Below are 21,549 nucleotides of genomic sequence, written 5' to 3'. Positions count from 1 at the left end.
TTTGCAGTGATGAAAATGTTCTAAAATCAGTAGTGGTGGGCAGCCAGGGTGGCTCAGCGGTTTAGCGCTGCCTTCAGCCCAGGGTGTGATCCTGGAGACCTGGGATCAAGTCCCATGTCAGGCTCTCTGCAAGGAGCCTGCTTTTCCCTCTACCTGTGTCTCTGCCTCTTTCTCTCTCTGTCTCTCATGAATAAATAAATAAAATCATAAAATAAAATAAAATAAAATAAAATAAAATAAAATAAAATAAAATAAAATAAAATAAAATAAAATAAAATAAAATAAAATAAATAAAATAAAATAATCAGTAGTGGTGGTGATTGCCCAACTCTGTAGAATATATCAAAAGCCAGTGAACTATACTTTTTAAATGGCTGAATTATATGGTACCTGAATTATATCTCAACAACACTGTTTTTAAAATACCATTACAACCCAAGAAAAATGGTTTCTCTAAACCAGGAGGATTTCCAATGGCCCATTTATTCTAAGGGGCATTTGAGAAACTAAGAAATTCCAGAGTGTGTGTGTGTGGGGCGGGGGGGGTTGGTGGTGGAAGAGAACATATAGCTTCATCTGCCTAGTAAGGCCATGACCACGAAGCATTTCAGTAATCCTACAAGATGGATTTCATTAAGCCTTCTATAAACACTGCCTTGGAAGTGTTTGTGGAGGGAATGAATGGCAGCACCACTCTTCCGAGGTTCCCACTCAGGAGATCTGGAGCTACCTGTCATCCTTCTTACCCATCCTTCTCTTCTCTGTCTCCAATGCTTACGGTCCAGCTCTGCCTCCCTGTTACTGGTCCCCTCCTCTCTCTCCCGTTTCCCTCTCCCCAAACGCAGCGATCTCGAACACAACTGAGTACACAACTGAGTAGATGAACCCTCTCTTAAAACTGTTCATGAATATGTTAATTCCAAATGTTGTCCATAAAACTTTTTTTTTCCTTACATATTTCAACTAATGTCACGCTATTTCTAAAATATGGGGCAGCCGCTATGGAAAAACAATTTGGCAGTTCCTCAAAAAAGTGAAACATGGACTTACCATATGACCTGGCAATTCCACTCCTAGGTATACACGGTGTTTGGTTTCTATATGACATTTTCCATAATAAAAAGGAAAACGAAAACAAAAATAAAATTTCATTTGCTCGGCTGGTCCTCCAAAATAAAGTTCAAGTTCCTCAGCTGCCTGCCTTTTGCAGCCCCCCACCCCTTCATAATCTGGCTCCAACCTATCTCACCAGCCTTATCTCCAACATCCTCCACACAAGGCTGCACTCCAGCGTCTCATACTCACCCCTTCCAGATCTGTTCGTGTTTGCATGCACGGCTCAGCACCTGTTGCTCCCTTTGCTGGATTACCCTCTCCCCTCTCCTGGCATGTGAGCTAAGATTTCTCTGGCAGGACCCAGCTCCATGCCTGCCCTCAGGCAAACTTCCCCACTCTTCACTTTGCTGCTACAGCCCCTCTACCATTCCACATCAGCAACACTTCGTTGATTTAACTATGCAAGTCTGTTTCCCACTGGCCAGCCTGAGAATTCTTAAAGGTCAAGAATCCCTGGGGGCCCAGCACATAGTAGGTGCTCAAGAAACATCCACAGAAGACCAGACTGATACTTGAAAGACAAGTACAAACTTAGACTTAATTAAATAGGCTCTCTAGAAATTACATTGATTGATACCACAAACTAATTTGGGGGCCAGATATAAAGAAACCATCAATGAGAACAGCTTCCTTCGTGTCAATGTAATTATGTATATTATGTGCTTTGGGGATAGGTAAACAGGAACCAAAGCATACTGCTTATTATGACAAGGCGCTTATACTGATTTGCATTTCTCTGCAAAACTCTCTAAGCATATAATTTTGTTAATTTGTGACAAACCTCAAAAACACACTTACCACCAATATTCTGATTGCAACATATACTTTCAAAGCACACAGAAATCAACAAGTTCCTTTCAAAAGCTTCCAACTGAATCCTGTGTATGTTGTTTGGTTTGGTATGAAATTGGGGAATTTTAATGCAGATTCTAACTTATAAACCTCGGTCTAAAGGAAGGATAGTTCCACAAGGATGTTTGAGAACCTGACCTAGCTTTCTTTTGAATGTTGGCACCGCCAATTAATGAATGACCTTGAGAAAATTATTTAATCTGTTTCCTCCTCGGTCAAATGAGAGTATTTTCTACCTCAAGAGGCTTTTAAAAAGCAAAAACTTTGAAACCTTGGGTTTCTCTTTCTTCTCTCCTGCGATACATCATTGGCAAAAGCGAGTGCCCGTTCAAACTCAAATCAGTCAGCAGGGATCTTTGGTAAGAAGCACTTCTAGAACAAGTGCCGGTTTGAAGAACAGTGGTATCAAGAAACTGCCTCGTCCTTCAAATTTGCTTCATGTATCTCTGGTCTCACTGAACTCTTACCCGACAATCTGGATTAAAAGTTAACTTGTTTGTCTTGTTCCTTTTTAAGTAACAAAGCCAAGAGAAAGAAGAGATTATAGCTCTCTGGAGAACTGGACCTCATGGATGGTACCAGTTTCAAACTGCCAAGTAAACAGCACCAGAAAAGCAAAATGGTATAGAGGCAAGACACTGGTAGTAGGCCCTGCTCTTTCAGGATCATGGGACGATCACCACCCAGGTCAGGCTTCAGGCTCCTCATATCAATTCGAGGGCACAGAGTAAGATATGGTGACAAGGGTGACAGCAGCTGCCCCTATCTGTTAAGTGGCCAGCACCACGCACCATACCTGCCTGGCATAGCCTCACACCTCCACCAAGCCCATACTCTCCAGTTTACAAATGAGAAAACAGAGGCCTCAGAGACATTCAGTGACTTGCCTAAGTGCACCTCGCCAGTAACAGCAGGCAAGCTCCCCCATCTGTCTGAGGCTAAAGCCTGAGCCCCCCCATCCACTCCAACCTCGACCTGCCCCACCACAAGAGGCCTGTGTTCTTGAGTTAAAATATGACCCTGATATTGTTGATAACATCAACTCCAATCTACTTTATTATTCTAAAGATTCCATGAATCCAGGCAGTGAAGAACTATTCCAAAAGCACTTTCTCTATGCTGTTCGCAGAAAGGCTCATTAAACATGCCCCAAGCTGTTTTGCAACGATTTATGTATACCTACCTCCTCACTGCCCAACATGATCCTTAACACTCGTATCTGTCTTGGGGCACCTGAGTGGCTCAATTGGTTAAGTGTCTGACTCTTGATTTAAGCTCAGATCATGATCTCGGGGTTGTGAGGTCGAGCCCCATGTCAGGCTCCACACTCAGTGCAGAGTCTGCTTGAGATATCCCTTCCTTCTCCCTCTGCCCGTCCCCCCACTTCCTGTGCTCCTGCATAGGTGCACACACTCTCAAATAAATAAATAAATCTTAAAAAAAAAAAAAAAGACTCCTGTTTGTGTCCTATGTTGGGCCCTGTAAAATATATTGTACACATTTGGACTCAATAAAATCGAAATGGGAGCACCTGGGTGGCTCAGTAGTTGAGCATCTGCCTTAGCTTAGGCCCGGATCCCGGGGTCCTAGGACAGAATCCTGCATCCAGCTCCCTGCAGGGAGCCTGCTTCTCCCTCTACCTATGTCTCTGCCTCTCTCTCTCTCTGTGTCTCTCATGAATAAATAAAATCTTTTTTAAAATAAGTAAATAAGTAATTGAAATTAATAAAATGAAAGAACTAGAAAAGAGAGAGTCTTAGCTGCATTCATTGCATTGAAAAGTGAGCAGCAAGACAGATTAAGGGTGACAAGAGCTCTGGAAAACTGAATGATTACTGAACACTGGGGACCTGTAGGCAAGTTCCTTAACCTCTCTAGGCTGCAGTTTCCTTGTCTTTGAAAGGAGTCTGGTACCAATACCAACCACATGGTTGGCCTGAATAATCAGTATGGTAATGAGCACAGCTACTCCCTCCCTAGATCAAGAAATGCAGACGGGGCCCTGGAGAATGTGTATTTTGGTCATTTTCAATCCGGACTGTTCTTTTCAGCTACATTTTTCCGTGGGCTGTCAAAAGACACAGATAAGAGTTGACCCTAAGTCAGACAATTTGTCCCAAATCCCTCCCGCCTTTTCCTAAGGTGGATGTGTCCTTCTCTTAAGATGACATGGCCACGTCCCTTTCAAAGGGGAAGAAGAAAGCAACCACCAAAGACTACCAAGGTTCCTGCTTTGTGACTTTCCCAGATGGGGTCAGAAAACCTGCCACTGCTTTTCTTCGGCTAATGGAAAACATTTGCGTTCCCTCTGCCTGGTTTTTTCTTAGGATTCTCTTCACAATTTTTTCCCCTAATATATTTCAGGCAACTTTGCTGCCAAAAAAAAAAAAAAATGAGAGGATTTCATAGCACCATCAAGAGTAAGAACACTGGGATGGAAAGGAAAATACTACTATTACTCTGAGTAATAATAGCAACATGATACCTGATAATCATGATAGAATACTTTTTAACTTCCCAGAGCATTTTCAGATTCATGATCAAAGCTGAGCATCACCATACTAGGTCTCTTGCTTCTTTTCTGGATGAGGACACTGAATACTAAAAAGGTGAAATACTTTTTGCCCAAGTCACACCCAGATCCAAGGGAATCCAAAGCTGGTATTGTTTCCACAATACTTTGCCAGGCTAACTTTGATCTTTTAAAGGCTCTATTCAGAATCTCATTTATTCATTTCACTTTTCACTCAGACACAAATTTTAATATCTCAAAAGAAAATATTTACTGAGTTAACACCTCATTTTTCCAAAGTGATCACTGGGTGGTCAACTTCCACTACACAGAACTCGGTTTAAGACCGAGAAACAAATAAAAATCCCAGCCTCTAAGCAATTAGGAGACACCACCAAGTCCCTTCTCTAAAAATCACCAGAGACCTTCAGGCCTGCACCCAGAAGCAATTTCTCCTTTTGAAAGAATTCTAACAAGCTTCATTATCTTTGCTGAAAGACAGGTGTGCTGGCCGCAAACCGGGTGGTGGGGGTAGGGCGAGGGGGGGTGGAGGCAGGAACAAACCCTAACAATGTGAAAAGTGCCAGAACATTCAGTCCAGGGACAAAAAGCCTCAGGACATAGCCAATTGCCCTTAAGACGCCAGCTGTTAAACAACAGCAATTCTCTGATTGGCCTGATGAGAATCATCAGAAGCTTATGAAATCCAGAATACCAGGCCCTGACCCAAAGCCTGCTGAATTTGAATCTCCTGAGAAGGAGCCTGAGAATCTCTATTTCACTCTAGATGGGTTTCTTAAAATGTTGAAATAGTAGAAATCCCCCAAGTAAGTTATGACTCCTCAAATACTATGTACTGGTTGAACTGACACAGTAGGTAGGGTGTCTCCATAAATACAACTGCCTACACAGAGCAGAAGTCCTTGACTATGGTCTCATTAGCATCATGATGTGTGACCACCTGGGCTTGCGAGCCCAAACCACACAAGACGGGAAAAGTAAGAATCAAAAATTGACAGGAAATCAAAAAGGGCTAAACGTGGAAAAGTCTCCCACCAGAGACAGCTATACCTCCATGGTATATCTCAAGTATGAGAGGAAGCTGGGGAAGAAGGAGCTAAGGGGGGGGGGGGGGGACCCAAAACCCAAAACAAAAAGACCTTAGGCCTTTTGGACGATGAGGAAATAGAAGTTTTCAGCCATTCTGGAAAAGTCAGCATGGCTTACCTATCCTTCTGTAGGCCAAGCCATGCAAGGTGCTTGGCTGGACAGTTTACCAGTTACTGAATGAAAATCTGTTTCTGCATTCTGTGGTTCACAGGGTAGATTAAATTATCAAAACTGAGTTATTAAAAACACATATTTAGTGAATATAACAAAAGAGTAATAAAAAGGGGGAAAGTTACCTGTCGGGCTTGTTTGTTTGTGGTTACAGGTGAACTTTGAACAACACAGATTTGAACCACACGGGTCCACTCACACAGATTTTTTTCAATAAAATACAGCAGTATTATAAATGCCTATTCTCTTCCCTAGGATTTGCCTAAGAATGTTTTCTTTTCTCGAGCTCACTTTATTGTAAGAACAGTTTCTAATACATACAACATACAAAATACGTGGTAAATTGATGTTTACGTTATCAACAAGGCTTCTGGTCAACGGCAGGCTCTTAGGTTTTGGGGAAGTCAGAAGTCATATGCATTGTTCAATGATCAACTGTACTATACATTTCAAGAGGCAGGTTAAAGGACACATTTGGCCAAGGAAAAATCTAGCTAGTTTCTTGGCATATTGGGTTAACTTTAGTAAGAGCATTTACTTTCCCTCCAGAATGAATACCAATATAAGCTAATTGTCAGCATTAATTCTTTGGTCAAAACAAAAAAAAAATCTAACAATTCATGATGAATAGTCTAACAGAAGGAATGATGGAACGACTGGGTTTCTACATCACAGGATGTCTACCAGCACAGAATCATAAAGCTGTTAGTGCCAGAAGAGGTCTAAGAAGATGATTGTGTACCTTCCCTCTATTGCAATAATAATAATAATAACCCAGGCCCAGAAAAGTCAAGCAAATTTCTTCAAAGTTATGCAGCGACAAAGTGGCACTCCAAGGCCAGAACTCCCGTTTGTAAGCTCATCACTTTTGCGGTGACTCACGGAGGTAATGTACAATGAAGAGCTAAGCAAAGTGCATGCATAAGGGAGACACTCAACAAACGTGTCAATTCCTCTCTGCCAGAAATCTGTCACAGAATGCTGGGTGGCAGCTTTACACATTAGATGTGATCCTGCCCAACCAGTCATTTTACCAATGGAAAAAAAAAACAAAAAAAAAAAACAAAACGATTGAGATCCATCCATAGAAAACCAACTTGTCCACAAGCACACCACCAGATGGTGGCATTGGTCAACCTGGAACCTGAAGCTTCTGGCTGTAAGAGTCCTGATCTCTTCACTATACCACACTGCCTCCCTTCCAGAGAAAAGTGAGTAATTTAATAATAACACAAGATGATGTTATGTAGCCCATATACGGAACCAGTTCTAGGATTTTATCCATTTAACTGAAAATCAGAAAAGGCCAAGAAGGGGACCCCTGGGTGGTTCAGCAGTTTAGCGCCTGCCTTCAGGCCAGGGAGTGGTCCTGGAGTCCTGGGATCGAGCCTGCTTCTCCCTCTGCCTATGGCTCTGACCCTCTCTCTCTCTTTCTCTGTGTGTCTCCCATGAATGAATAAATAAAATCTTTAAAAAAAGAAAGAAGAAAGAAAGAAAGAAAGAAAGAAAGAAAGAAAGAAAGAAAGAAAGAAAGGCCAAGAACATTCTAGAACCACTAAATTACACAGCATGGATGCTGAGCATCCAAATTCTAATTTTTTACCTGCCTGAACTTCTTTCCCTGTTTCATCATATTCCACCCATTGACTGTCTTTCCTGGTTGGGAATGGCACATGAGTCAGGCCTTTCAGACTGATGAAGCACCTGCTTCTTCAAATACCTCCCACCCCTCTTGGTATAAGTTCAGCTCACCTACCTTCTGGCATCAAAAACCAAATGAGGAACAGTTTTTTTGAACACAAGAACCTTCCCTAAAGAGGGCTCAGGGTACACTGTGAAGACCAGTTGGCTCAAGACATCTGCTTAGTTTTAGGGGCTGCCTTCTCAGCTAGAGTCAAAATGAATGGAAATCATCCATCTTCAACTTACTGGGCAAATGGGACATTCTCCTTTTTGAAGAGCAGCTCTATGGTCTTCACTGTATTATTACTGAATATTTATTTCATGGTCTCATCTACCTATGATCCTGAGACATGATATACGAAGATAACCACAAAACCTTCTTAAAGGGCTTCAGGTTATAAATCCGTTGCATTTATTTGCCCAAGTCTTGAGAGGTTAAAAAAAAAAACCTTTCACATCCAAGACTTTTTCTGATCCCTACAGCAACATAGCGAAGTGGTCATTCTGCTAACCGTTTTGCAGATGAGCTAACTGAACCCAAAGGATGAAGGACCTTGAGCAAAGTCCACACAGGAAAAGCTGGACCTGCCTAAAACTGCTTAGTCCTCCAAGTGCAAGGGTTGGAAGGAGGCACTCAGTAAATATCTGGGATGAGTGACAGGAAAGAGGGAAAGCAGGGACGTAGAAGCTCAGCCCGGGTTTACCAAATCCCTACATTTTGCTACAACCATGTACTGCCGGTGTTCTTTCTATGGAACCACTGGCCCATGGGGTAAAACAGTGCCCTCAAAAATCTGTGCATTACTTAGTCTCAGAACCAGTTCCAAATCCAAACAACACTGTGGAGCAACAAGACCGTATCACTGACCAGGAGAGTTCAACCACCTTTATCCATTTGCTTTGGCTCAAATGGGTAACTTGGAAATGCAGAGAGGCAGGACCTTCTGCAAACAGCCTCGGGATTTTCTGATAAGAATCTTGAGTTTGAAAGGGAGATGGACTCCAGTCCTGCTCACTGAGAATGAGGCATCGACCCAAATCCCAAATCGACTTCAAGGTGCATCTCAGGGCCTCCCCTCTCTGACACATGGTTTTCTCACCTATGAAATGGAGATAATCTCTTCATAAAGATTATAGCAAAGAGAACACACATTTATATTAAGAAGGGGCTAAAAGAGCTTAGAAAGACAGAAGATGCTCCTCCCTTCTTGCCTGGGAACATCCTCTGCTGCTCTCCTGTCACCTGGTACACCAGAACCAATGCATGAAAACCAGGAGGCGGTACATACTATGTAATTGAAAGGAAAACAAAATCCGTTTCAAAAGGAATGTCACACAAAGATTCTTAACTGTATTTATAAAAGCAATTAGTTGGCAAAGACAGCTGTTCATGAGGAGGTAAACTCCCTTCGGTGTTCTCGGTCACCAGATTCTTTGGGCATTCAAACAAGAGTGGACTTTTATTTTTTGCTAAGAATTTAACATTCCAAGAAGGTACATGAAACAAGTTCAACTGCCTGCATATTTCCACTCACATAACACTTAATGCAGCACATCAGCTTTTATTTTTTCCAGATACAAGGGAGATGAAGCTTGGTATATATTTCTGTGAGAGAATAAACAGAAAACTATGTTTCTCTTTTTTAATATATTAGTGCCCTGTAATCCAGACCATATGATCAATAAACTGTATAAAAATTAAATCATACTGACAGTGTTAGGCAAAAAGTGAACCAAGAAGAAACAGTTTTTTAAGACTGTTGTATAGGAGATATTAAAATCACATGTCGTGTTATTAATTTCTTTTGGAAACCAAACAGAGTTCTTCTGCATATATTTCTCAAGTATTTACCTTACAGTTTTTCCTACTAAAGGCAAGTTAGGCATTAAATTAGTGATGTTGTTTTTTTGGTCTATGCATAGAGGAGACACTGATAATAAGTTACTTGGAAAATGACTTTGTTGACTTTTTTTTTTAATGGCAAGGATATACCCCTAAAAGAGATAGCTATAATGTGCATCATAATAAAATGCAGGGTCCAGTTACCACCTTTTTGAGGTAAACAGAATCATTTATTCAAACAGACCAACAGTGAGTAAATGTAATAAATAGCTAGGGATAGAATGTCAGCTTTCAGGGGAAACACGGGGAGAGTGGGGGCAGATGACCTGAAGTGTGCAAACATAAACGTTACTTGCACCTTCAATGCACAACAGTGTCCCTGGCTAAACTATAGCTGATAGGTGTGTCCTCCTGCAAATTCCTTCACACTTCTTTTCCCATTAATAAGAATGCACCATCTCTCGGGACTGCCTTCTGAAAGCAGAAGAGTGGAAGAGGGGAGGAGAACAATGAAACTGTACAAAGGCTGTCAGGCGTGTTCTAGATTTGCTTTCCTAATCACAAAGTAGGAGGTAGGAGGGTACTCAGCACAGGCCTGGCCGGGAAGAGTTTACCTTACCACCAACAAAAAACACCAGTAAACACTGGGAAGCTCCAGACAAGTTTACAGCAAACAGCTTCAATGTGTTTAGTGTTCTCCTTGTACTCCCCCAGGACCAGGGAGGGCCTTTTAAAAATTCAATAGCTTGGCAGCAGACTTTAAATACTAATCTTCCCACTGTGCAGGATAATAAGCCAGCGGCCCACAGGAAGGCAGGCCCCCCAGTGACAATTCCTTTACATAGCATCTTAATGTCCCATTTCTATGGAGAGGTGGGAGGGGGATTTGCCACCTGAACTAGTCACCTCTTCCCTTCCACAGAGCACAACTCCACCCGCAGCTGTCTCTCTGTACCCAAAGGGGACCATTCCTACCTTTTTAATAATAATTCTAAGCGTCCCATCTTCCTTTGACTCCCAAACTTACTATGGACAGTGCAGCCGAGGGCAGAGGGACCTCAGTGAGGACCTTGCTGCAGAAAGACTCACGAGGTACAAGAGGAGGGTACCCTCGGGCCCCCTACGTCTCGGGTTCGCACAATCTGCACGGACGAATCCATTTCAAAGGGGACTTAGGTCTCCGTGCAGGAGTCTATTTTAAGGGAACTGAATTGGGAACACAGATGTTTCTTCAGTTAGCAGAGTTGGCAAAACAGCTCCTGGACCTAATCCGAGTTCTTAATGCAGGAAGGGGCCTTAGGAGAGCATCTAATTCAAGCCACTCACTCAACTGATGAGGAAACCGAGGCCCAGGAGGCAAGGAGGTGCACACCCTGCAAGCGGCAGAGTAGCAGGGCTCTAGAGGAGAAGTCCTGGGCGCTTTCCATTACACCATGAATCGCTTAAAAAATAATAATAATAATTCTACTCTGACTTCAACCTTGGAACTCCCGTAGATTCGTGTCAATAGCTTCCCCCCGCCCCCGGCAAGCTCATAAATGCTCCTCACGCCCCAGCCCCATTTTTTTTTTTTTTTTTTTTAAGAGCCCACCGGTTCTTCGCACGGGGGCATGCAACTAGTTTGGAAAAAGTTTCTGAGACCGCAGTTAATCGTGCGCCCCAGACACGACCCTGATCTTGGGCTTCCAGTCGCAGCGCCTCAGTTTCCCAATCGGTGAAATGGGGCTCCTCATCCATCCCGCACAGAGTCGGGCCGAGGGCTGCTAGAAACTACGTCCGAGACGCCGCCTACCACCGGCACACAGTAGGCGCCCCGCGCCCGCATCAGGGCGCACCTTCCAGCCCGCCACCTGCGGGGGGAGCCGGGGAAAGCCTAGCTGCAGCCCGGCCGGGCCGAGGCGGCGGGAGCGGAAGGCTGGGGTGTTTACGCACAGCAGGCAGCGGCCCGGCGCCCCGGGAGGTCCTCGGGGGCAGCGAGCTCCGCGCCGCCCCGGCTCACGGTTCCGCCCCCCGCACCTTCCGCGGGACCTTGCAGCGGGGCCGCGCGCCGGTGGCCCGGGGGAGCCTGAGCGCGCCCCCCACGCCCGCTCCCAGGCCCGGGGAAGGGCGGGCGCCGGGGCTGGGGCTGGGGCTGGGGCTGGAGCTGGAGCTGGGGCTGGAGCTGGGGCTGGAGCTAGGGCCGGAGCTGGAGCTGGAGCTGCGGCTGGGGCTGGGGCTGGGGCCGGAGCTGGGGCTGCAGCTGAGGCCGGAGCTGGAGCTGGAGCTGGAGCTGGGGCTGCAGCTGGGGCTCGGGGTGGGGGGGGGGGGGTGGGGGGCGGGGGAGAGCTCACCCATAAAGAGGCAGAAGAGGTCGAGGCAGATGAGCAGCATCCGCTTGCTGCCGCCCTTCCTCGGGTTGTTGTTGAGCGCCGGGCTGCCGCCGTTCTTGCTCTCCGGGGCGATCGCCTTGTCGTACTTGTAGTTCTGCATGGCGCTGGCTGCGGCGCGAGCCTCGGGCCCCGCGAGGACGCCCGGCGGCGGCAGCCACACACCCGCGCGTCCGGCCCGCCTCCCGGCCGCGGCTGCTCGGGCTGCTCGGGCTGCTCGGGGACGCTCCCCGCCGCTCCTCGGCGCTGCGCTCGCGGCCCCCGGGGCGTGCGCGGGGCCGGGGAGCGGGGACTCGCTGGGCGCGCGGGGGGCGCGGGGGCGCGGGGGGCGCGGGGGGCGGGCGGCGGGCGAGCGCTCGGCCACCTTCCTCGGCGGCCGCGCACCTAATGAATGGGGAGCTGCTGCGAGCCCGGCCGCCGCGGAGCGCCTGCCCCAGCTCCCAATTTGTCCTCCTCCCTCTTCCTCCTGCTGCTGCTGCTGCTGCTGCTGCTGCTGCTGCCGCCGCGGCTGCTGTTGTTGTGGTCGCCTGGGTTTGTTTCTGCACTTTTATTGCACGAGGTCCTCTTAAAAAGAGAGAGAGAGAGAGACAGAGGGAAAGAGAGGGACCTCCTTACTTGGCTCCGAGGAGATCCCGAAAGCACAGCCCCTTCCTTAAGCAGCCTAAGACGTAGGATAATTAAGGCCACATTTTTCCCCCACCCCCTTCCAAAAAAAAAAAAAAAAATCCTAAAAGGAAAAGTTACTCTCAAACCAGAGAATCCGGGAGCCCCTAGCGTTCAGAAACACCAAGTTGTCCCAGAAGGAAAACTATGTAAATAAAAAGAAACCTTTTCTTGCTGGCCTTGGGGTCGGACCTAAGTGGAGGCTGGAGAGCGAGCATGCATTTCTCCTCCCTTACAGATCTGGGGCTTTCGAGTATTTATTTCGCTTTGGATCGTATTATCCTGAAAATACCTCGGGAAACGCCCAGCACCAGATTCTGAGGATATGAACTTGAGACACACACACTCTGGAGGCAGACCCTGTTGATTTGAATCCTGGCTGTGGCTCTGTGCCTCAGTTTCCCTATATGTAAATGGAGATATTGGGATATACTCTTTCTCCCAAATACAGTAGTTGTGAAAACTAAGTTAGTTAATCCATGTGAGCATCTAGACCTTGAGACACATACTCTGGAGCCAGACCCTGTAGATTTGAATCCTGGCTGTGGCTCTGTGCCTCAGTTTCCCTATATGTAAGTGGAGATACCGGGATATACTCTTTCTCCCAAATATAATAGTTGTGAAAACTAAGTTAGTTAATCCATGTGAGCATCTAGACCTTGAGACACATACTCTGGAGCCAGACCCTGTAGATTTGAATCCTGGCTGTGGCTCTGTGCCTCAGTTTCCCTATATGTAAATGGAGATACCGGGATATACTCTTTCTCCCAAATATAATAGTTGTGAAAACTGAGTTCGTTAATCCATGTGAGCATCTAGAACGGTGCCAGGCACATAGAAGTGCTATATATAAGGGTGAACCGTGAACTTTATTCCTGTTTCTGAGGTGAAGGCCTCCCAAGCCCTCAAGCCTCTCTGCTGGTTGAGCTGGCCTTAAGTCTGCATGTACCACCATGGGGGGGTGGGGGGTCGGGGGAAGTCCAGCCCAGCAGGAGGGCTCTCTGGAGGTATCATCTTTAGCTTGGCTTCTGGGGCAAACTAATGCTTTGCTTTGGAGGCTGTAGTATTATTTCACGTTATTTTATGTGAGTTCATCTTTCTTCCAGATAGAATGCCATATAAATATCCCCAGGACATGGGTCTTCCGCTACATCTTCTATAGTGCTTACCAGAGAACTGGGCAGACAGTTGACGATAAATGGGTATTTATTCCAGGTGTCTCTTTTTGTGAATCCAGAAATAGAAATAGTTGTAGCTTTTTGATACATTTACACTGACTCTTTATGGGGTTCAGTAGCCCCCATATCCAGCCACCATCAACCACTTGGCCTTTCTAGGACAGTCCTTTGGCACTTCACACCCCTGCCCTCCTACTCCCTCTGGTTATGATGCACCTTTATCCCGTCTCTAGCTGGCAAAATGCTTCTCTTGCTCTAGAGTCCCCTGAAATGTCATCTTCCCTCTGAGCCCTTCCTTGACCCTCAGACAGAATTAACTTCACCTTCAATGCTTTGTTTATAACAGGCTTGTGGCACTGATCACAGTCTGATTTGGTGTTATAATTAGTAAAACTAGTCAGCTCTATGGATTTTCAGCTCCACGGCCTCTCCTCAGTACAGGGGTTTGGTGTCTGCTGAACTAAGTTCAAGTCCAGGCTGTGCAACAAATCCGGCTGGCAAAGAGAGGCAAAATTGCTATCTTCTGGAATCTCCAAGACAGTTTTGGAGCGGGGAGCATCCAGGTGCCTGTCAAACACAGCATTCTCAATTTAAATAGCAGCAGGTAAAAGCCAGGATAACTAAGAATAAATTCCTTAGATAACTTTTCGGTGAGAAACACCTCTCGAAATATTAAAATAGCAGAAACAATGCAATGTGATTATTGACATTTTGAAAGGAATTCAGGGATTCTAGTGTCTTTCTCTTGCCCACCCAACCTTCTTTGTAATTAGTATAATCATCCTTGAAGTTCTAAGTCACCAAACTGTATCTCTGGGACTCCAACCTAAAAGTAAATGCAAATCTTCTGGAAACTGCGGATGCCTCTCCTTTCATTGCTCCCTCCTCCTTGGCACCTGTGTCACTCAGGTGGCTGATTTTAGTCCATTCTATACTACTCTGTTGTATTATTTGAATTTTAGAGTTACTTCCCTTTACATTTCCTGTCTGCTTTTCCTTATCTGTGAAATGACTTTTATTAATTTAAGAATAAACATTTTAAAAGCCAAGCTTTTACTGTAGCTAAATGGTATTACAACTCCTCAATCTTGTTGGTCTCTAAAGTCATTGGGTAACATTGTTAACTTTCACTGGCACTAGATTGAATGGTAGGAACCAAATATTTAGGTCCTTCCGATTGAACTCAACCACTTACTAAGAAGGCTAAAAGTCTGGTGTTCCAGGAGCAGATAAGAGGGAAAATTAATGGATGTTTAAGTAAGTTTTATATTTCCATTTACAGAGCTCTGTGGGCTATTTTTTTTTTCATAACAAAAAGATTATAGTGTTAATTGATGCATATAGCTGTATGCAAACAAGTATTATATTTGGATTAATCTTCAAGGGAAGAGAATACTATAGATACTCATTAAAAATGACTTGAACAAGTCATAAGCACAGTGTCAATATCATTCTTTAGGTAATAGAAAGTCAAACCACCTAACCAGACCCATAAACCTGAAAGCCTCTTTGCTTTAACCCTAAAATGGAACAAGTAAAATGCAGTGAAGCAGAGTCCAGAGTTTAGAATCGTGTCATTTCAAAGTTTAAGTAATTACAATTCCCAGTAAACACAGGTGACCAAAATTCACACCTGAAAATGGCATCTCGTTCACTACACTAGCCTGTAGAAAAACTGGAACATCAGCAGGGATAAATGACTTTTTAAGATTAACTTATTATGTGTGGCAACAACAGCACATCATTCTTAAACAACTGATACCTCCCGAGAGATTTAAATGGCTTTCGTTTCTAAGATCTCTTGTTACTTCATAATTTTATTTCTCTTTCTCTTTAACCCCTAACATTTAATAATTAATCTTTTTTTTTTTTTTTTTTTTTGAAAAGGCCTGAATCGGCTCTGGAAATATTTAGGGGAAAGGTAACTGAGTGCCTTTCCGAGTGAGTGTATAGTCCAAAGGTCAAAGCAAGCCATTGAAATTCACTTAAGAAGACAGATAAGTTTTGGCTCTGAAGTACCCCCTTTATCCAGTTTCTTTAAAACCTGTACACTCCACCTCTGGTTTATACTAAATGAAAATTGCTAGCTTGCTTTTGTAAGTGCTGGATGCAATATCAGGAGTGCTGCTGCAGGAGTGAGTAGAAGCCTCCACAATAATGCACCTAAGAAAAGGGCAGGAAGGAGCAGGGAGTTGAGGTCTGAATATCTTGGATCTCCTGTTTAACCTGAGGCAAGCTGAGCAACTTCTCTGAATCTGTTTTCTCAACTTTTACTTTCGGTTTTCATTAAATTTTGATTTAATTTCTATTTCTCTCTGATTTTGAGGACTAGAACATTAAAAATGAAAGAATACATTTTGAAAATACTTGTTACAAAATAGGCAGTGGATGAATGTTAGTTGAATGTTAAGATTTTAAGCAAAGATTTTATTTCTACGGTACACTTAATTTAAATGCAAATATTCAAGAAGTGTTGATCGACTACTAACTGCGAATATACCATTTAATTTTATTTATCCTTCCCTAAATCCAATGATACCTTGAGATTCTTTATTCCTATTTCTTTTTTTTTAATGTGCAATTTCCTGAAATTCTGAAGTAAATCAAACATGCTTAGTTTTTTAAGACTACTTAGTTACATATTTTTTACCTTCAGGATTGTTGGTGAAACCCAAGAAAAGCCTCTTGTTTAAACTAATCTTGAACAAGTAAGGGTGCATTCATTTTAAATGCACTTTCACATCTATTATTTTATCCTTACAACTCACAGAAGTAGGTGGAGTTGCTTTCATTAGCCCATTTTATAGATGAGAAAACTGGGGCAAGCCCATTTAACTGGCTAGAACTGGTTTTCCCCGTTGGTAAAATGGAAATGATTCTAACCTTAGCTCATGCAGTATAAAATAGAGCCCTTTACAGTTTCTAAAGGTATTTAGGTTCACTGATCTCATTCAAGTAGGTAAGGCAAAGATGGTTATCTTTGTTTTGGAAATAAAGGTACTAAAAAAAAAAAAGAAAGAAAGAAAGGTACTGAGTTCTGGAAGGAAAGGAACTTAGTTTAAGGTTGAAGGTAAGGAGATTTTAGAAGAACCACTGGAATCCCAAGTCTCTTCATTTCTTAACCAAGATTCTTTTCTTTATATCACAAGATCTCCCCCTCAAAGGTGCTCAGACATTTCTGCTTCTTAATGGTGGGTTTACAGAGTAATTTAGGACTGCAGAATTAGCCTCCTGTCTTTATTGAGAAAGCAGAGCAGTTTGATTTTGTTTTGTCTTTTCTTACAGACTCCGAAAGGAACAACATTGTTGTACCACGTGTAGCAGAAACAGAAGATGTGGGCTCATTATTTGTTGAGCAGTTATTTGCTACAAAACCAGAGTTTTAAGAACACAAAACAGTAGTGGTACTGACTGACTGTAAAGCAGCCTGGATTGATGTCAGTATTTTTATCTTTTTACGACCAGTAGTCTTTTCTTTAGCTAGAAATTAGGACAGTTAAGAGCTGACCTCATAATAATTTAAACAATGTTGTTATTTAGAATAATAGAATCTAGAATGGATGAGGCATTTGCAAATAGCGATGTTGCAGGGTTGGTCTCTGGAAACCTTAAAACGATTGTGGCTGATACCTCAAAAGGAGACGGATGCTGCCACCTTGTGTCATTGTCGAAAAATGCTATGATTCCCAAAGTGTGAAATTGTCCTCCATGGGGGATGGGGAATGACTGGAAAGTGAATCCCAAACTTTTATATCATGCATGAAATAATAATAGTCAACAATTATTGAGATTTTCCTGACCTAGGTGTTTGTAATTCATGCAGCATAGGTGTTTACTGAGTATCTACTATGTACCAAACACTCTTTTAGGAGCTAGGGGTACAGCCATGAACAAAGCAGACAAAAATTCCTGTCCTCATTGAGCTTTTTAGGCCTCTGATTATTTTATATGTATACACCTATTTAATATTCTAAACAACTCTATGAGGAAGGTTTTCCCATTTTATGGGTGAGGTTACTGGGCCACAAGAAGATGAAGTAACTCATCTAAGATTACACAGCAACTGGGGGATAGAGCTTGGATTTGAACAGGGGCAGTCTGATACAAGAGCCATCAGGACTTTTATCTTGAATCTATGTGGTGTAAACTTTGTCCTCTGACTAATGTACACAGAGATTAGTGGTTGCCCAAGAGGTACTTTAGCTTGTGTGTCTGGGAGCAAGAGGTAGAAGGTTTTATGTGTGTGTTTATATACACATATGCACATTTATGCATGTTATTCGCTAAATTCATATATGTACATATTCTGTATACAGATGTACTATATGAATATATGTATATTCACTGTATATAAATATTTATTCACTCATTTAATCACTCATCAAATTTTCATGAGCACCTATTCTATACTAGAGTTCATGGAAGGTGCTAGAGATAACCAAATTAAAGCCTATGCTCTGGGCAGCCCAGGTGGCTCAGCGGTTTATTGCCGCCTTTGGCCCAGGGCGTGATCCTGGAGACCTGGGATTGAGTCCCATGTCGGGCTCCCTGCGTGGAGCCTGCTTCTCCCTCTGCCTGCCTGTATCTCTGCCTCTCTCTCTCTCTCTGTGTGTCTCTCATGAATAAATAAATAAGATCTTAAAAAAAAAAAAAAAAACCCTATGGTCCCTTTCTTCAAATGACTCATTTTTAGTAGGAGAAAAACATAAACAAATGCTTGCAATATTATCATGGCACTTACCACATTTTACTGCAGAGACTTAGTTGGTTTCTCCAAAAGACAATCATCTCCTTCGTGTCTGGCATGGTACATAATAAGCCTTTAATAGGAGTTGTTGAATGAATGACTAGCTGACAGTTGTAAGCTCCACATTCAGCCATCAAGGAAAGTTTCATGCAGCAGATAAGTCATGGCTACATTATTAAGTTGGAAAAGGTATGTGATAACTCAAGTACATAGAAACAAAAGTGTAAAACTTCTACTTTGCCCCATACATGAAACTTAATCCTAGATGAATCATTGACATAAAAATGAATGACAAAACACAGCTTTTAGGATAAAGCAAAGGAGAACATATTCAGGAACTTGGAATAAGCAAAGATTTCTCATATAGGAATAAAAAGCACTAATGACAAAAGAAGAGATATAAATTGAAGCTCATGAAAATTCAGAACTTATATGTATAAAGTACATCTGACATTACCACACAATGGTCGGCATACTAAATTTATCCTGCTACATAGCTTTGTACAGCCGGGGAGCTCAAAATGGTTTCTACATTTTCGCAGGGTTGAAAAAAGTCAAAAGAACCATATGTAATGATATGGGAAATGTACATGAAATTCAACATTTCAGTGTCCATAAATAAAGTTTTATTGGAATACAACCATGCTTATTCATTTAATGTATGGCTGTCTACAGCTGCTTTTGTGTTACATTAGCAGAGTTGAGTAGTAGCAACAGAGATCACAAAGGCCTGCAAAGTCTAAAATAATTGCCATCTGGCCCTTTATAGAAAAAGTTTGCTGATGGCTAAAATACACAAATGAGAAAATGGAAAGGCAATTAGGGTGGATTAGGAAAAGACATATATTTACAAAGAGGATTCATATCCAAGATATATAAAGGACTACAAATCAACTGGGAAAATACAGAAACCCCAATTTTTTTTAAAAAGTTGGTTGGAGGGGAGAAGGGGTGCCTGGGTGGTTCAGCCGGTTAAGCATTCGACTTAACCGAGCAATCTTAGCTTGGTTCTTGATCTCAGAGTCATGAGTTCAAGCCCCATGTTGGGCTCCATGCTGGACATGGAGCCTACTTAAAAAAAAAAAAAAGTTGAAAGGAGGAAGAAAAAGCCTTCAGTAAGCACTCCATAAGAGGATATACAAGCAAAGACAAAATACTCACTGTCATTAGTCATTAAAGAAATGCAAATTAAGACCCAATTAAATGTCACTATCTATTTATCAGAATACTACAATGAAAAATCCTGACACTGTCAAGTGTTGGTGAGGATGGGAACTAGCTGGAGTGAAAATTGGTATAACTACTTTGGAAAAGCCTTTGGCAGTATGTGCTAACACTAAACATATGCCTATCCTATGGCCCAGTAATGACACACCTAGGGATGTGCCCAACAAAGGCAAGGGCATAGGTCCACCAAACACTTGTATGAGATGATTCCTAGCAGCTTTATTCATGGTAGCTCACAAATGGAAGTAACACAAGCAACCATCCAAAACAGAATGACTATATTATGTATTACACAGTAGGATAATATGCAGTGTTGAAAAGGAATGAACCGCCTCTACACTGAGGAGCATGGAATCTCTCAAACATAATGTTTAAAAAAAAGAACTGATATGAGAATGCATACCATATTGCTTTATAAGAGTATGAAAACAGGCACCTATTCTATGGTGCTACAACTCAGAATAGTGGTCACCTTTGGGGAGAGGTTATTGACTGGGCAGAGGTACGTGAAAGCTTTCTGGGTGCTTGATTTGGGTGGTGCTTACATGAGCATAAACATATATAAAATTTGATAGTACAAAATCAATATATGGACATAAAAGTTTTATACTTCCCTGCTTGTATGTTATGCCACAGTAGAGACTTAAACTATAAAAAGATAGCCAAAGTAGGAGAAAATGAACTAAGGAAGGGAACTGCTCTGTATGGTTTGGAGGGAAAGAGGGAGAAATGGAAGAATTTCTTCAATTTTCCAGATTGTTATCATTAATTAAATTTATCTATTTGATGTTTGGCCAACAGGCAGTTTTAATAACTATTCTGAAAATTTAACTTACGTAGGTTTCCCAGCTCCAAAACAGTTGCCAATGCCACCTTGCCTTTGGACCACATGAATGGCTATGGCCATATGAACATCTCACCCTCAGATCGTTCTTAGTCATCTTCTGCACTTAGGCCTGCATAGGCACTGCCTTCCCAGAACATGCATCTACAAGACAACTTTTAACCTGGAAAAAAAAAAAAAAAAAAAAGATGGAGAATGTGAGGGAGCCCATAATGAAGGCAAAGTAGAACTAAGACATCTTTACTGAGTATAGTGGACTGGAATGGTCACCTATAAAAAGATATGTTGATATCCTAATTTTTAAAAATATTTTATTTATTTATTCATGAGAGACACAGAGAGAAGCAGAGACATAGCCAGAGGGAGAAGCAGGTTCCATGCATGGACCCCAATGTGGGACTGGATCCCAGGACCCCAGGATCACGACCTGATCCGAAGGGAGACGTTCAACCACTGAGCCTCCCTGTTTATGTCCTAATTGTCAGAACTTGTGAATGTGATCTTATTTGGAAGAAGGGTCTCTGCAGATGTAATTAAGGATCTTGAGATGAGATCATTCTGAATTATGCAGGTGGGACCTGAATCCAATGACAAGTCTCCTTCTCAGACACAGAAGAGAAAACATGGGCGACATGCAAGAAAAGACCCTGTGAGGGTGGAGGCAGAGATGACATTGATGCAGACAGAAAACACTGGGGCAGCCACCAGAAGCTGGAAGAGTCCAAGAAGGGATTCTCTCCAAAAGCCCTCACAGGGAGTGCAGTCAAGCTGGATTTTGGATTTCTGGCCTCCAGAACTGTGAGAGAACACATTTTTGTTGTTTTATGCCACCCAGTTTTTAGTAATCTGTTGAAGTAGCCCTTACAAATGCATACACTGTTGTTTATGTACCCATTTGGTGACATTTGGGTTGCTTCTATTTCTTAGTTATTACAAATGAGGCTGCTAAAAACATTTGAAGGGATTTTAGCCTTTACAAGAAGTAAAATGAAAGAAACTCACTTTTAGAGCTGGGACCAGAGGAGTGGCGACCTGACTTAAGTTTTAAAAGAATCATCATGGCTGTTTGAGACTAGACTGGGTGTGGACAAAGGTAGAAGCAGACCTTTGGAGACCATTACAAGTATTCTGAGAGGGGAACAGTGTGGACTGATTTAAGGTGGTAATGGTGGAGTGGAGAAGGTGGTGAGAGAGATCAGGTTCTGGAGATATTTCGAAGGTAGAACCAATCGGATTT

The 21,549-nt window shown here is 42.9% G+C and overlaps 1 protein-coding gene across 2 annotated transcripts in view; it reads right to left on the bottom strand.

Annotated features, from left to right (window-relative positions):
• PLPP3 (phospholipid phosphatase 3) overlaps positions 1-11,843 on the bottom strand; it is an 82,020-nt gene extending 70,177 nt beyond the window's left edge. The window contains exon 1 of one of the 2 annotated variants that reach the window (XM_038537423.1): positions 11,618-11,843. In XM_038537423.1, the coding sequence (XP_038393351.1) occupies positions 11,618-11,756 (139 nt within the window). In that variant the 5' untranslated portion in view covers positions 11,757-11,843. The remainder of the gene's footprint in view (positions 1-11,617) is intronic. The other variant, XM_038537422.1, reaches the window with a different exon arrangement.
• Positions 11,844-21,549: the final 9,706 nt, after the last annotated feature.

This window comes from Canis lupus, chromosome 5, assembly GCF_011100685.1.
Source record: "Canis lupus familiaris isolate Mischka breed German Shepherd chromosome 5, alternate assembly UU_Cfam_GSD_1.0, whole genome shotgun sequence".
NCBI classification, from domain to species: Eukaryota; Metazoa; Chordata; class Mammalia; order Carnivora; family Canidae; genus Canis; species Canis lupus.
Note: the sequence above shows the minus strand (reverse complement) of the source record. Positions and strands in the feature narration are given on the sequence as shown.